The following is a 15,728-nucleotide window of genomic DNA, read 5'->3' as shown; positions in this document are numbered from 1 at the left end:
GCAGTCCTCGCCTCCCCGCCCCCTCCTGCTGCCCGGGCGCTCGCGGAGGGCCGTCCTCCGGTCCTTCTGTGTGTCAATCGGCCCGCGGAGGCCGACCTGTGCTAGGTGGGGTGGAGAATTGAGGACACCGAACGCCGGAGGCGTGGAGTGGGGGCCGGGGGCCGCCAGGGGGAGCCCGACCTATTCCTGGGCTGGAGGGCTGGCGGGCACAAGCTCAAGCCCCGCCCCTCGCCATTCACCTCCCACCGTCTTCCTTCTCCCGGCTCGCTTCGTCTGGCCTTGGGAGTTTGCCCAATCAGATGGACTAAAGAGGTTCCTCCCAGCCCACACGCTACGAAATTAGGGCGGGGCGGGGCAGGGCGGGACGGGGGCGGGGTGAAGGGAGTCGTGACCCGCCCTCCCATTCTGGGGACCGATTCCCTGTCTCCCTGGTCCCACCGCAATTTTCCCATCCTGGGTTGGGTCAGTATCCGCCTGGGCTTTGTGGGTTCCCAGCAAAAGGAGGTACCGAGGAGCTGTGTCACCAACCTGGTGACTGGGGTTGGGGCGGGGAGATTAGGTGGCCCGAGGAATCCTAACTGACCGTTTCTTTTCTATGGCGATGATTTTAGTATTTTCAGAGTCACGAATCCTTTGAGGGCCTGATGAAAGCCACGGACTTCCTGGGGGTGGGGCGTGGAGATGTACCTTAGTAGGTGTAGAAACATAGTTTAACACCCACTACAGGGGATGCTGGATGCTGCAGCCCAGAAGCCAGGGTGGTTGCATCTTCTCAATCATGACCCACACTTTCAATCCCACCCCTGCATTTTATTATATCTTATTTTATTATTTATTTATTTAAAAAATTTTAAAATATATTTGTTTATTTTTGGCTGTGTTGGGTCTCGTTGCTGTTCGTGGGCTTTCTCTAGTTGCAGTGAATGGGGGCTCCTCTTCGTTGAGGTGCGCAGGCTTCTCATTGTGGTGGCCCGTGGAGCATGGGCTCTAGGCACTTGGGCTTCAGTAGTTGTGGCACACGGGTTCAGTAGTTGTGGCTCGCAGGCTCTAGAGTGCAGGCTCAGTAGTTGTGGTGCACGGGCTTAGTTGCTCCGCGGCATGTGGGATCTTCCCAGACTAGGGCTCCAACCCGTGTCCCCTGCTTTGGCGGGCGGATTCTTAACCACTGCGCCACCAGGGGAGCCCCCACCCCTGCATTTTAAAGGGGGTTTGAGCTACTGGCACTTGCTTTACACCTCCTTACACCTGCAGCCTGAGGAGCTGTGTCAGGGCTAGCTTGGGCACTGGGGTTCCTAAGCTCTTGGCCTGAAGAGGAGTGGTGTTTCTACTGCAGGCATCAACCTAGTATTGTCCTGTGGCTTGGGCCCCCTCTACTACTCATGGTAGATCTTGGGCTATACTGCCAGAGATGCAGTGCTTAGGGTGGGGAAAGGAAAATAGGGTGAGCAGAGAGGGCAGCTCAAGGAGACAGAGTTACACAGGAAAACTCTGGGGCAACTACGGCTGCTCAGCCATCAGAAAAGGAACCTTGGAGAGTCTTCCCAGGGAGTTCAGATACTATCGCAGAAACCCCTGAGGTCCAAGGAGGATGGACTATTTTGTGTGGTCCAAAGTATAAACCAGTATAGACAGAGTGGAACAGAGGCAGGCTTTGATTTCACGTATGGAAGAGTCATTTCTAATTACCAGAGATGACCCTCATCTATGGGGTATCCAAGTCGAGGCTGGCACACCATCAGGGGTGCTATAGAGGAATTTGGGCTAGAATGGCCTGAGGCATCTCTGCAAGACTTCAGTGTGAGCTGTGACGTGCCCCTGTGCCCTTGCTACTTCCCTTTAATCCCTTGGCTGGTCGTAGGCATGGGGGTGGGAATCCTCTTTTCCCTCCTTAGGCTCTGCTCCTGGGAGGCCCAACGGTGGAGGGAGTGCCGGGCCCCCAGAGGCATCTCAGAGCTGGAAAGGCTAGGACTTGCCTCACAGCGTGACCCTGAGGCCTCACTTGCCGGGAAGGCGAGCCCCCCACCAAAAGGGCTCAGCCTCCTGCTCTGCTCCGTCCTGCACCTCCTCATACTCATCTCCCCCAAACACTGCACTTGTCAGGTCCCTTTTGCATTCAGAAACCTTCTCCACTTCCCTTTTGTGCATAGGCATGTCCCAGACTCCTTGTCCTGGCATTCAAGGCTCTCTGCTTATCTAATTCCCACCCTTCCCATGCCCAACTTAAATCCTGCCTCTCCCAGGAGCCTGCCAGGCCTCACAGAGCTCTCCTTTCCTGAGCTCCTCTGGCTCCTGGAACAGCCAGAAGGGTCTGTGCTGGACCCCTCTCCAATGACTGGTGGATTTTCTTTGCACCGTATGACTCTGACCCCCTTGCATACAACAAGGATGAAGGCCCAAGACTCCTGGGTCTGCACCCCAAGGGCCTGGTACAGCCGGTACTGAAGGCAACGTGTAAATGATAAAATGATACGCAAACAAGCACCTTCCTTTCTTGGTGGGACAGGTATACACTCATGTCTCATGATGCACGTGGAGTCTGAGGACAGCTGTTTTTTAGTCTCCCCAGTGTCTGGGCCCCAGTATGTCCCAGTCACTACCTGGCCGACTTGTGGCATATGCACTGTGCTTTCTCTCTGAAGGGCCGCCCTTCTCCCACTTCTGAATGTCCCTATGTGTGGGATGGAGATGGGGACATGTGATTCAGGCCCCTCTCTTTTTCAGAGGGGTAGGATGTAAGCTGGAGGTGCTAGTGGCCATCTGTCATGGGGGAGGGAGAGGAAGATGGAATTCATCACCCCTGATGTCAAACACCTGGATCTAGCCGTGCTTCAAGTAGTAACCTCCTGGTCTTCTCAATCACATAGGATAATAAATTCCACTGTTTAAGCCACTTTGAGTTGGGTTCCTGTCATTTGCAATGTAAATAATGCTAATCCGGGGTACCTGGGGACCCACAGTTTTAATCCAAGAATTAAACTGAGAAGGAAAAGGGACCAAGATATATGCAGATCTGCTACCTTATCTGATGAGATAATCACAAAAATACTATAACTCTGTTATGGACTGAATTGCATTCCCCCCAAAATTCATATATTGGAGCCCCTGCAATGTGATAGGGCCAGTGAAGAGGTAATTTAGTTTAAATGAGGTCATAGGAGTGCAGCCTCATCTAATATGTCTAGTATCCTAATAAGGAGAGAGAGAGATAAAAGGGGTGTGCACACAGAGGAAAGGCTGCATGAGGACGCAGCTAGAAGGTGGCTGTCTGGAACCGAGGAGAGAGGCCTCAGGAGAAACCAAGCCTGCGACACTTTGATCTTGGACTTCCAGCCTCCAGCACTGTCAGCAATAAATTTCTGCTGTTTAAGCCATCCAGGCTATGGTTTTTTTTTTTTTTTTTTTTTTTTTCAGGCTATGGTATTTTGTTGCAGCAGACAAATACGACCTAGCAGACTAAGACAGCCCTCATGTCACAGGTGAGGAAACATGCTTTTGCCCACACTCACAGAGCTTCGTCAGGTCTGCCTGATGCTAAAGTCAGACTGCTTCCACGGGACCCACGGTCCACCCCAGTCCCTGCCCACCAGACCCACGGCCTCAGGTAGGAAATAACCAGTCTCTTTATTTACAAGTGATTTTTACAGTTAGAGGTGGGGCAGGGTGGGGCATGGGATGGCACTTGGGCTCTGGTAGGTCACTTGTCTGCACGGACAAAAGAGGCGAAGACGCTGTCCTTCTGGCTGAGCAGCTTCTCTGGCTTGTCAAACTCAAGGATGGCGCCGCGCTTCAGGACGATCACCAGGTCTGCACTCAGGATGGTGTGCACGCGGTGCTGGGCGGGGCAGGAGGGGCTGTCAGGGTGTGTGTGTGGGGGGCGGGCTGGGGCAGCTGAGGCATCCCTCCTGCAGCTTGGAGGAGGGGGCATGTGGCCAGAATGTCTTATCTCTGCGGTGACTGCCCTTTCCCGGGGTGGCTGTAACTCCAAACCCTCCATCTGCTAATGCCACCCTCTCCCTCACCAGGTCTCAGCTCTGCCCCACCTCCAGGCTTCAAGACTCAGAGATTCTCCCAACGCCCCCATCTCCCATTTGCTCTGGAGAAGTAACCCTATCCTAGCTCACAGGGCCTTGGGACAGGAGCGGACCTTGGAACCTGGAGAAAGAGGGGAGGTCTGAGGGAAGTGCAGGCACAAACCCTCCTACACCCCAAATCCTGCAATCCAGGCTCGCTGCAAGTCTGCCAGACTCCTTGCCCTGCACTGCCACAGGGTCCTCTCTTGATTACCAGGCGCAGGTGAGCCCAGAGGCTGCCCACTGATGACAGCCTCAGGAGGCCAGCTGTCTCTCTGGGTGTCCCCCCTGCACCCCATCACGGGCCCCTTACCGCTATGGTGACCACAGTGCGGTCTGCGAAGGCCGTCATCACCACCTTCTGGAGGATGTTCTCCTGCCAGGTCGGAGCAGCAACTGTTGGCTCACCTGCCCAGTGGGTGGGGTCTGGCCTGGCTTCTGGCCCAGCTCCCATCTGACCCCAACCCTAGCCCCACCCCCTCCCTCTGGCTCTAGTCCCCATAGGACCAACCAGGCTCCCAGTGTTCAGGGGCTGGGTTCCACCTGTTGGGAGCTCAGCTGTGTGCATGTGTGTGTGCTGTGAGTGTGTCTGGGTGTGCTGGGTTGTGGGGATGGGTGTGAAATTTGTGGGTCCGTGTGCAGCTTGTGTGTTATATTCCAGCCTTAAGACTAGCTGGAACCAGGGTCCCCCAGCCCGTCGCCTTTTCTGCTCCATATGACTGTTGATGTTAAAGGCAACTTGAGTTTCAGGACTATTTTGTGCAACCTTCTCCCTAACACCCCCGAAAACCCTCTCCGAGACCCCCACCCCATGGGTGTGCCCAGCACCGACCGTGGCCATGTCAATGGAAGCCGTGGCTTCGTCCATGATGAAGATGCTGGTCTTCCTCACAAAGGCCCGGGCCAAGCAGAACAGCTGCCTCTGGCCCTGGCTGAAGTTTTCCCCGCCTTCCGTGATGATGGCATCTGAAAACAGCCCCAGGCAGGGGGCGCAGGGCTGAGTTAATTCTGCGTTGTGAGTTTAGTGGACGGAGTGGCTTGGGGTTTCAGGAAATGTGTGTACAGGGGTAAATATGTAGGGGTGTGTCATGAGTACAGGTGTGCACAGGGTGGCTGCACCTTACACAACACGGATGCCATCTGCTAGAGTTACAAAGAGAAGAGCGCTCCGTGGAGTTATGCACGGCTGTGGCCCTGGGCAGTTCTGGGAGGCGCATCAGCACAGAGTGTGTCCGTCCTGCATGTGTATAGGCCTTGGTGGGGTGATTTTCTGAAGCCAAGGCTTGGCCGGCCCCCGGTCCCAGGGGTTTCAACAGATACACCAAGGCTCTGCTGACCCCCGGGGTGGGGACACAGTCTTCCCAGTGGCCTCGATGAGTGACCTGTGCCTGTGGTTTCCAGTCAGTCCTCTCCTTCCTCAGGGCAGAGCTGGGCAGGCAGGTGGATGCGGAGGGCAGGGCTGAATATACCATCATGGTATTGGGGACTTGCAAGCTCTGTCTCCTTACTGTACCCCTGTGCCCCGTAGGAGAGGCCAGATCCTGACTGACCAGTTGTGTGACCTGGGACAAATCACTTGACATCTCTGAGCTCCTGTATAGTGAGAAGTAGAACTTAATGGTCTCTGGGATCCTGCCAGACCCCAGACTCTAAACTCTGAGCAAAGCTAAGACACGGGTGTGAGTTGTCCCTTCCCAGCCCTTACAAGCGTCCTTTAGTACCCAGCCTGTGCTCAGCCAGGAGTAGTTACCGAGGCCTCCGGGCAGCGCCTTCACCACCAGCTTCAACTGGGCTATCTCCAGGGCCTCCCACAGTGTGCTGTCAGAGCACTTCTTCTCCGGGTCCAGGTTAAATCTGGAGGGTGACACACAAAGTCCTTAGAGAGGGGAGCAGGGTCCTGGCTCTATTCCCAGGGGACGCGCAGAGGGTGAGACTGGTGAAGGGAGCAGTGAGTGGGAACTGATTGACTTGGGGGTCTGGCTGGGAGGGGGCAGCAAGGTGCTGGCAGTGGGTGGAGGAAAGCATCCCAGGCTTGAGGGTTGGGGGACCCCTACCAGTGCCTAGGCCTAATGGAAAAGAGAAAGGCATGAGCGTGCAGCTTTAAAGAACCCGCGCCAGCCCTTCATGCCCAGAGCTAGAGCAGGGCTGCTTGCCCAGGGAGGCTCGTCCACCCCTTCCTCTCTATGCCCCAGATCTGGAGGAGCGGAGCCAGGCCTGGGGCTGGGGTGGGCCTGGTGGCGGGGGTCAGGGGGCTCACCGGATGGTGCCGCTGAAGAGGACAGGGTCCTGCAGGATGATGGAGAGGCGCGAGCGCAGGGTGTGCAGCGGCAGTTTGGCGATGTCGATGCCATCGATGATGATGCGCCCTGCATGCAGACAGTGTCACAGGTGGGGCACCAAGGAGCGGGGACACGGTGGCACTGGGGACAGGGTCTGCCTGCAACATGGGTCCCAATGAGGATGCGGGGGAAGGCAGCGATGGCTGGGCCTCCTGTGACGTCTGACCATACCCAGGACTGAGGTCCCATCTGGTGGCTGTGGGTACATGAGGGGTGCCCGTCATACAGCTCACCTTCGAACATGTCCACCATGCGGAAGAAGGCAAGAGAGAAGGAGGATTTCCCACTGCCTGTGCGGCCGCAGATCCCAATCTGGAAAGAGAGGAGCAGGTACGCTGTGGGCACCTGGGGTGTCTGGGAGCCTCTAGTGCTGGGCTGTGCAGGTGTGGGAAGCCCCAGCATCTCTTCTCGTCCTGGTGTTCTGACCAGCATCCCTTTAGCTAGGGCTGGGCCCGGGTTTGGGCTTGTTTCCTGCAGTGGATCCAGAGGGGGCTCCTACTTGGCTGGCTGGGTGTGGTACATGACTGCAGATGTCTGACTGCAGGAGCTGGGGACGTGGGTGTCTCTCTATGTGCCTGGGTGTGGCGGGAGGGCCCGGGGTGGCTGAGCGTAGTGCACAGGATGTACCCCACCTTAAACTGGAGTCGCCTCTCACCCCGTCGCATCCGATACGGAGACAGAGGTGGTGATATAGAAGGATAAGAGAGGCAGGGACAGAGGTACATCTAAAGGTCAGAGACAGTGAGACAGACAGCCACAGACAATGACAGAGTGAGAGAGACAGAGACAAAGAGACAGGAGGAGAGGGGCAGCGTCGGAGCAGAGGGGGAGAGAGGGGGGAGTCAGTCAGAGTCGGATCGGAGTGCCAGACAGGAGCTCCCTCCCCAGGACAGGGCCTCACTCTCTGCCCCAGGACCCTGCTCTGAAGTTCAGGGTACAGTGTCCGGGAGAGCCCCTAACCATTTGTGGGGGGCCCTGACAAAACCCCTCTGAGTCAGGGGAGTCTGGGGTGTCCTGTCCATCTCCTTGGCGGGTGAGTGAGGGCAGCAGGAGGAGAAGGCGAGAGGCCCGGGCCTGGGAGACTGGGGGTCTGAATGGGTGTGAGGCCTGGCGGGCCCTGAGGGCCAGGAGGTGACTCTGTGAGGCGGTCCAGCCCTCTGCCCTCCCCGCTCCCCTGACCTTCTGTCCTGGGGAGATGAGGGCGTTGACGTGCTTCAGCACTGGCTTCAGGGAGCTGTCGTAGCGCACACTCAGGTTCTGGATCTGGATTTTCCCTTGGTCTGGCCAGTTCTTCGGGATCAGCGATGGTGCTGGGGGCCGGGCTGGGGGTCAGCTGCCAGGTGTGGGCCACAGCTGGTATCCAGGCATGCCCTCCTGCCCCCAGGCTCCTCATGTCCCCCTCAACCCAAACACACATCCACGCTGGGTCCTTTCCCCAGAAGTCCTCCCGCGCCCCTCACCCAGCAGCCCCTCGTAGCGCTCTGCTTCAGTGTTCAGGAGCCCGTGGATGCGTTTCACGGCCCCCAGCTGGAGCTCCATGTCCGCCAGGTTCCTCACCATCCAATTGAGGTAGTTGGACACCTGTGGGGAGCAAGCCGTTCACAGTTAGTGATCACTTGGTCCTGTCCCTGGCCACCAGGATGGCTCTTCTTACAGGTGAGGATGCCTTTTGCTGCCCACCGCTGACTGTCCAGGGGGCCATCCATGGAGGTTACAGTGAGTGTGGATCCTCACCCACCCCCACCTGGGGCCCAGGCCTGGGTGAAGGGGCAGGGACCTGCAGTAAGCCCTCCTGTCCACATGGTCCCTCTGGCGTCAGACTCGGTATAGCTTGGGGTAAGGCCTGGGAGCGTCTCAGTCAGGGAAGGTGCCCTGGGCTTCCCCAGGGGCTGGTGTCTGACTCCTCCCCTGCCCCACCTGCTGCCACTCACCATTAAGGCGTAGGTAAGGCCGAGGCCCACCAGGCCGGCAGAGAGCTCCCTGTGCAGGGAGTTGGAGATGGAGGTCACGGCCGCGATGAGGACCACACATGCACCAATGTACTCCTGCAGAGGGAGTGGAGCTGGCCTGGACCCTCAGGGGTTGAAGGCACAGCACCCCTACCCCTCACTCCCTTCAGGGCACAGAGCAGCTCAGCCGAGACTCAACCCCAGCCCCGCAACACATCATCAGACACACAGGAGGCTGTGAAGGCTGGAGCCCCAGTAGATAACGTATGCACACAGCTCTGCTCCCCCCGCCCCCAAGGCCAGCACGCATGCCTCACCAGCTGGCCCACACCTGTCATATGACCCACTTCAGACACACCTGTCACAGCTAAACACACAACTGTTCTCGCTCTTGGCACACACCTCAGACACACAAGCGTCCAGGCAGTGATATAAGGAAGGGAGGGCTCAGGTCAGACACGGGGAGGACCAGCAGAGTTGGGAGAAGCAGGAGGGCTCGATGCCCACCCCGAATGTACACCAGGCCAGTATCCGTCCTCTCTTCCCACCCTCCGGCCCCTGTTTGGCCCTTGCTCTGGCTGCACAGCCCTATGAGAACCCCCTGTCCCGGGGGTGCGGGGGGCTGCGGGGCACTTGCCATGCGAACTTCGAGCCACCTGTTGGCGGCCGTCAGGAAGAGGGAGGCGATGTTGTTGGAGTCCGTGTATTCAAGGAGCTTCTGCTGGAACCGGGCCTCGTACCTGGGGGGAGGATGGGGAGGGGGAGGGGGAATAATCTTGGTCCGTGTAGCCCCCGGGACTTTCCTCACCTGCAGAGGGGGCTGCCTGGGCCTCAGCAGCCCCCAGACGTGCCACCTCTGCCACCTTATGGATGCCACTCCTTCCTGGAACTCCTTCCCAGCTCCCTCCTGCTTATTCAAACCTGTCAAAGGTGCCACCTCCTTCAAACGCTTGTTTTCACCCCAAGACCTGTTCTCCTCTGCAGGGCTTCCCTGTTACAATAAAGCGCACCTCCACCCACCCAGGCGCTCAGGCTGGAAACCCAGGAATCATCGGGATTCACATCTAATCCCTCAGTCCTCTTATTTCTTTCTCCAAAATAGCCCTGGCCTCTGCCTGCCTCTGGCCTGCTTCCTGCCCACTGCAAACTCACTTGGACTATTGTATCAGCTTCCTGACAGGTCTCCCTGCTATCTCCCTTCAGTCTACCCTCCACACAGCAGCCAGCATCATCTTTCTAAGTCATAAATTGCATCCTATCTCTCCCCTGCTAAGAATATGAATGACTTTTCGGATAAAGAACCACCTCCTTGCCAGAAGCCTGTGTGAGCCAGCTCCTGCCAACCTCACCCACCTCCTTCCATGCCACAAATTCCCTTGCTCACTGTGTTGCAGACACAGAAATTACAGTAAAGTAATTTATTACTTTACTTGCCTTTTTTCAGTTTTGTGACCATGCCAAGTTCTTCCCCACCCCAGGGCCTTTGAACATGCTGTTCCCTCTGCCTGGAAGGCTTTCTCCTCTGCTCTTCCCAAGGCTGACTCCTCTCCACTTTCAGGCTTTACCTTAAGTGGCACCTCCTCAGAGTGGCCTTTCCTGGCCTCTTTTTCTCCATCTCTGCAGCCTGTTTATTTCATAACCTCTGCTCATATGCTAATTTCTCTAGCTGTTTAGTGTCCATCTCCCTCACTAGACTGTAAACTCCATGAGGATGGAGACCATGTTGGTTTTGGTCACTAATGTATCCCCAGCACCTGGCACTGTCAATAAATATCTGTCAAACGAATGAACCTTCCCTGACCCTCTAAGATAGATGGGACCTCTCTGTACCAGGAACTCTGGAGGCTTCTTTCCTGCCCTCGTGCCCTCATCACGTTCTCCCTTGGGTTACTTTGTAGGGATCTGCCTCTTCCCTCTGACAAGCCTGGGCTCCTGGTGTCGCTCTCCTTGGCCACCCCTTCAGACTTTGCGCCAGGCCTAGAGGAGGGGGCAGGTGTACTTGTTTGATGGTGAATGCAAGAATGAATGAAAGCTGTCTCAGCGTATGCTCTCAGGGAAACAACTGAGGGGACTCAGAAGAACTCAAGATGGAATTCGTGGGTATTTGCTTTTCACTCCCAGAAGCTGTTTGTTCTGCTTCGATTTTTTCTGGGTGGAGGGCCTGCGTCTGAATCATGTGTCTGAGGAGAGCAAAGCAAGTCTCTGAGTTGTGAGAGGGTGTGATCGCCCAGCCGCAGGGTCGATGTGTGTGTGCGGGTGATGTGTCTGAGGGGGGTGTGAAACCATCGGTCTGAGGGTCTGTGTGAGTAAGTGGGTGTTGTAGATGTGCATGTATGTGTGAGTGCATGTGAGTGACTGGGGAGTCTGAGGGGTGTGTGACTGGCCTGAGGGGTGGGTGTGCATGAGAGTGTGCGTGAGATGGGAGCTTCTGTGGTAGGTGTATGACGGAATAAGGAATGTGGGAAGAGCCCCAGCTTGGGGGCCATGTGGACCCCGGTTGGAGTCTGAGAATTATTACTTACAGGCTGTGCCTCAGGACCAAGGCTCAGTCTCCTCACCAGTAAAATGGGGATAGTAATAGTTCCTACATGGACTGAAACCACCATTCAGTGTTGGGCACCCTTGAAACTTTTCTTGGGAAAAAGCAGGGCCTCCAGAAAAACCCGGAAGGTCAGCCAGGCCTGGGTTCCCAGCCCAGCACCAGCTCTCACTGTCTGTGTGACCTTGGGCTGGATACTCAGCCTCAGCTGTACAGCGTGGCTTCTCCTGCCTATGTCATGAGGCTCTTACGAGGATTAAATGTAATAACCCACACACATACCTGGCACGTGGGACGTGTACAACCAATAAATGCCAGGTAGCTCTCAGCAGGACAGGCCTCTGGGCAAAAAGCCAATGAATTCAACACATTCAGGGATGATGTAAAAAGTCCTTCGCTCAAATTTAAAACTCATTGACCGTGTCAGTGCAGGGTGTGGGAGGCCTCCCAGACAGCAGTTTCTCTGGCTAACCGCTGGCTTGGTCTGAGGCTGGTTGCAGGATGTGGGCATACACTCAGATCCTACTGAAGGGTCTGGCCCACTCTAGGAAAGTCGCACTCTCTCTGCCCCAGGCCCTGCCCAAAGGCCTCCAGGATATCAATTCTAAGAGGAGCATCACCGAAACTTAGAGTAGAGGTTGGCCCAGGAGTGTTGAGGGGTCTGGAAGGTGAAGGAACTGGGGAGTTCAGGCTTGAGAAGAGGAGGAGGCTGGAAGGAAACCCTGGAGTCATGCCAGGCTCCAGGGAGCTTCTGTGGGGAAGACAGCACAGGCTTGCACAGTGGCAGGGGATGTCCAGGGAGCAGAGCCAAGGCCATGGCAGAGCTCTGCTTTGCTTTGCTTTACTAGGACAAGACCCCAAAGAGGACCTCCCATCGGCCCCAGATGCCCCAGAGAGTGAACTGGGGCTGCGGTGCTGTGCCAGGAGCCTGGGCACCTCTCCCAGGGCAGCAGCTAGACTTTGGGGGTTGGAGGGAGGAGATGCAGGCAAGCCTCCTCAAACCCTGTCAGCTGGCCCTTGAGCCCTAGGGTTACTGGACACAAGGCTGGTGTCACATGGTTACTGTCATGCCCCGCACAGCTGTGCCATCCTAAAAATAACCTAGAATCATTCTCTGGGTGAGGCTTAGAGACCAGAGCCCCAGTATCTGGGTCAGGGGTCTCTGACCTGTCTATCTGGAGGAGAGATGCCCTAATACTTCAGACAGAGACTGAGGTGGGAAGCAACAGCCCCCTCCACTCCCAAGGCAGCCTCAGATGCTTCTGTCAAGCCCAATATCACAACTCAGAGTGGCAAGAGGATGGTGGGAGTTTTGGAGGAACTGAAACTGAAGTTTTGGGAGAGTTCCTCCAGCCTGGTGAAGTCTTATCTCCTCTTTGAGTCCCAGCACTAATGACACCTCCTCAATGAAGCCTTCCATGACTGCCTCCCTTCTACGTTCCCAGAGCCTGTGTCCCCCTTTCTTTCAGAGTACTTGTCACATGGGTTTGCCCTGGCCTGCTCAAAGCCTGGACTGTAAATGCTTCCAGGGCAGGGGCTCATCTGACTCATTTTTGTCTTTTTAGTGCCTGGTGTGGGGCTTGGTGAACACTCAGTAAATGTTTGTTGAATGAACAAGCAGGTTCAAATCTGTACTTTGTGGGACCTTACAGAGAGCCGCAATTTCCTTATCTGAGAACTGGGAATAATCAAGCTTTCCGTTTCAGATTGCAGTGCAGAATGAATGAGACTGGCATGTAAAGTACTCAGCATGGTGTTTGGCTCACAGGAGAGTCTCAATGAAAGATGGCCTCAGGGCTGGCCCACACCATGTAAGGGCCTTTCCAGCATTGATGTGTGAGGCATTGTCCCAGCCTTTTCTCTTTTCATGTTTTGCCTTAGTTCACAGAGGCCATGGGCTTGGCTCTAGGCCTGAGATTCTCCTCTCTGGATCATGCCGCTAGAGCCCACTAGACCTGACACCTTGGGTGGACTGGCCTTGGGGACTGATGAGGGGGTGGGAGACATGTGTCCTGGGCTTTCCTAAGCAGAGCCCTGAGAATTGAATCTCATGACCTGTGACCCTGGCTCCATCCCCACCCCTCTACCCACCCCCCCAGGGTGAATCTGGTACCTGAAGGCCCGGATGGTGGTGAGACCTTCCACGGTTTCGGCAAAGTGCGAGAGCAGCGGGAGCTGGGTGGTGTCGTCCAGCTGCTGCAGGTCCCTGTGCAGGGGAGCAGAGCCGAATGGTTAAGAGGGCAGCTCAGGGCTCAGCCTGGGTCTGAATCCTAGCTCCACCTCCTACTACAGTGCGGGCAAATAGCTTCACCTCTCTAGGCCTCAGTTTCTTGCCTGTAAAGAGGGGAGACAAGGGTACCACCCCATCAAGCAGTCATGAGGACTGGATGAGCTCGTTTATGTAGATGCTTAAGCAGAGCGTGCTGAACGGTTACTGTTATCCTGGGCATCGTCCACCTCACGTCTGCATCTATCTATTTGCTTTGCCGCACCGCCTCACTCTGCAGCAGTGTTAGTTCCCTTTCACAGGCGAACAACTTGAACAGCTAGTCAAAGGAACAGAAAGACCAAACTCCACGCTTTCAGTCCCCTCCGCGATAACCACCACAGGCTTTGGATTTAAAGAGCTCCTGGAGAGGGTAAGGCCAGTGGTTTCCATGGCAACGGAATTATTCCTGCTCCCCACAGCTGCACCTTGACAAGTGTATTAGTGCCAAGGGGGTCAGCTTGGGAATGCAGGAAGCAGCTTTCCTGGACAACCTGTCCCCAGGGCCAGAGTGGGTGCCAGGGGAACAGGGTGGTTTCTCTGGCAGAAGAAATGAACCTTGTAGATCAGCTTGTACGGTGTTTCAAAAGCCACTGTGATTTTGTGAATATCAGTGCACTATGTTCCATGTGGGTACCAGGGGATTCTGGATCATCCAGGCAAAAAGCCGTTTATACCAATCGTGATCTTTGTGGGCAGGGTAATTGTGGCCAAAATGTATCTAAATTTCATTATTATTATCATAGCCAATCAGTATTTTGACTCATTTCTAACAAACTCTGTGGACTTGAGAGAGGTACTTAACCTTTCTGACAATTCCTAGTAAAAAACACATTTTGTATCACGAATCAGTACACACACACCCCCATACATGACCAAAACAAAGGTTTCATCAAGCAAAGCTTACTGTTACTATGTGAATACAGTCTCATATTTTCTATTCTATTTCATTAAAAAAGTTACGGGTTGTGATCTATGATACTGATTTCATGACCCACTGATAGGTTGTGATTGGCAGTTTGAGACACACTGGCCTAAAGATTCTTAAAAATTGTCCCTACAAATCTTTGCATCTATGAGCTTAACAGAATCACTCCCAGAAAGAACTTCCAAGAGAACATTCTTAGAAAATTTTGAGTAGGAAAGAGTCATGCGTGGCTCCAAGGCTCACGAAGGCGAATGTGATCAACGCGAAAGGCCGTGAGAGGCTCCCTCGAGTCCAGGCTTCTAGCCACGCTCTGGATCCACGTGGGTTGGGAGGTCTGGTTGCCATAAGACCCCTCACATCAGGTGCCCTCTGATTTTATGCATCAGCCGTCAGCCTGGACACTGGAATCATACAATCCTCCCGGGAAGCACTTTGGCAAAACGAACGAAGGGCATAATCACGTGCCTACACCCTGACCTAGCGATCCCAGTCCTGAGCATATCACCCAAGGAAACAGTTCAACTAGTAACTGCAGTGTGTGCGTGCTGACGGATGGTTATATTAGGGTAGTGGAATATGAATACTTCAATTTTCCATTGTTTTGGGGGACACGACTCTACTGCTTCTACGATGATGATTCTAATAACTGTGCTGAAGTGCCTGTTGCAAAGAACTTCCCATCCCTCACCCCCTGGCAAGTGCTGCCATCACCTGGATGCCACCCGGAAGTACTTCTGGATGAAGTAGCACACGACAGCCAGGGGCAGGAGGGCCACGAGGAACACAGGTGTGACATAGGAGATGACGGCCAGAGCTGAGACACAGAGCAGGGTGGAGCGGCTCAGGCACTCCAGCGTGGACGGGATGTGCTGCAGGAGGGGAGGGTGAGAAAGGGAGGTGAGTTTTGGTATTTGATGGCCTTCAGTGTGTTACCTGGAGTCATATTTTGCTCTCTTCCTTTATTACGGGTGCATGTCTTACCCCTGCAGCTACGCTGTAGGCTCCCTGAGAACAGGAATTAGAGCTTTGTTTTTCACCATCTAGTATGATGGCAAATAAAGAACACAGGCTAAATGGAAATGAATATTCTCCACAAAATCAGTCACCTTGGTTTAGAGTATGTTTGCAACCTTATTGTGAGCCAGAGTGGGCTTGGATGGAAGCCAAAGGGATGTGGTTTCCTTCAGCCTTATTAGGAGGGTCTCCCAGGGGAGGCCCCAGGTCCTGAGGCAGCATTATAATCAGATGGGGGCCACTGGGTTCCTACCCCAAGGCTCTGATCTGGGGAAGCCAGTGCCAGACAGGAAAAGCTCCTGGGGGCCTGGCCTCTCTGAACTGCGGAAATGCGTCGCCGTCCTGTGTACCTGGTCGATGGTGTTACAATCGGATGAGAACCTGTTCAGGATGCTTCCAAGGGGTGTGGTCTCGAAAAACCTAAGAGGTAACCAGAGGAGCAGTTACTCATATGTTTACTGATTTCCTTCCTGTTTACTGAAGGAGGACAGTTATTTCTTTCGTTTCAATGTCTATGGGGTCATCCCCAGGTCTGCTTTCCCAGGGGCATGCGCCTTTGCAGGTCTGTAGACATCTGGCCTGTGTCGCTGAGAATCCGGGTGGCCACCCAAAGGAGTGCTGGC

General features: G+C 55.0%; 1 protein-coding gene across 12 annotated transcripts in view; it reads right to left on the bottom strand.

Moving 5' to 3' along the window:
* Positions 1-3,282: 3,282 nt before the first annotated feature.
* The window catches only part of ABCC8 (ATP binding cassette subfamily C member 8), a 77,093-nt gene continuing 64,647 nt past the window's right edge, over positions 3,283-15,728 (bottom strand). For all 12 annotated transcript variants that reach the window (XM_079928264.1, XM_079928259.1, XM_079928267.1 and 9 more), the window contains 13 exons: positions 15,456-15,525; positions 14,803-14,960; positions 13,011-13,103; positions 8,996-9,098; positions 8,341-8,454; positions 7,870-7,990; positions 7,589-7,719; positions 6,643-6,721; positions 6,328-6,436; positions 5,821-5,924; positions 4,903-5,036; positions 4,384-4,446; positions 3,283-3,832 (listed from right to left, as the gene is read on the bottom strand). In XM_079928264.1, coding sequence (XP_079784390.1) covers positions 3,695-3,832; positions 4,384-4,446; positions 4,903-5,036; positions 5,821-5,924; positions 6,328-6,436; positions 6,643-6,721; positions 7,589-7,719; positions 7,870-7,990; positions 8,341-8,454; positions 8,996-9,098; positions 13,011-13,103; positions 14,803-14,960; positions 15,456-15,525 — 1,417 coding nt within the window. In that variant the 3' untranslated portion in view covers positions 3,283-3,694. The remainder of the gene's footprint in view (positions 3,833-4,383; positions 4,447-4,902; positions 5,037-5,820; positions 5,925-6,327; positions 6,437-6,642; positions 6,722-7,588; positions 7,720-7,869; positions 7,991-8,340; positions 8,455-8,995; positions 9,099-13,010; positions 13,104-14,802; positions 14,961-15,455; positions 15,526-15,728) is intronic.

Source organism: Stenella coeruleoalba (genome assembly GCF_951394435.1).
Source record: "Stenella coeruleoalba genome assembly, chromosome: 8".
In the NCBI taxonomy this organism is placed as follows: domain Eukaryota; kingdom Metazoa; phylum Chordata; class Mammalia; order Artiodactyla; family Delphinidae; genus Stenella; species Stenella coeruleoalba.
The sequence above is the reverse complement of the archived record's forward strand: the minus strand, read 5'-3'. Positions and strand labels throughout refer to the sequence as shown.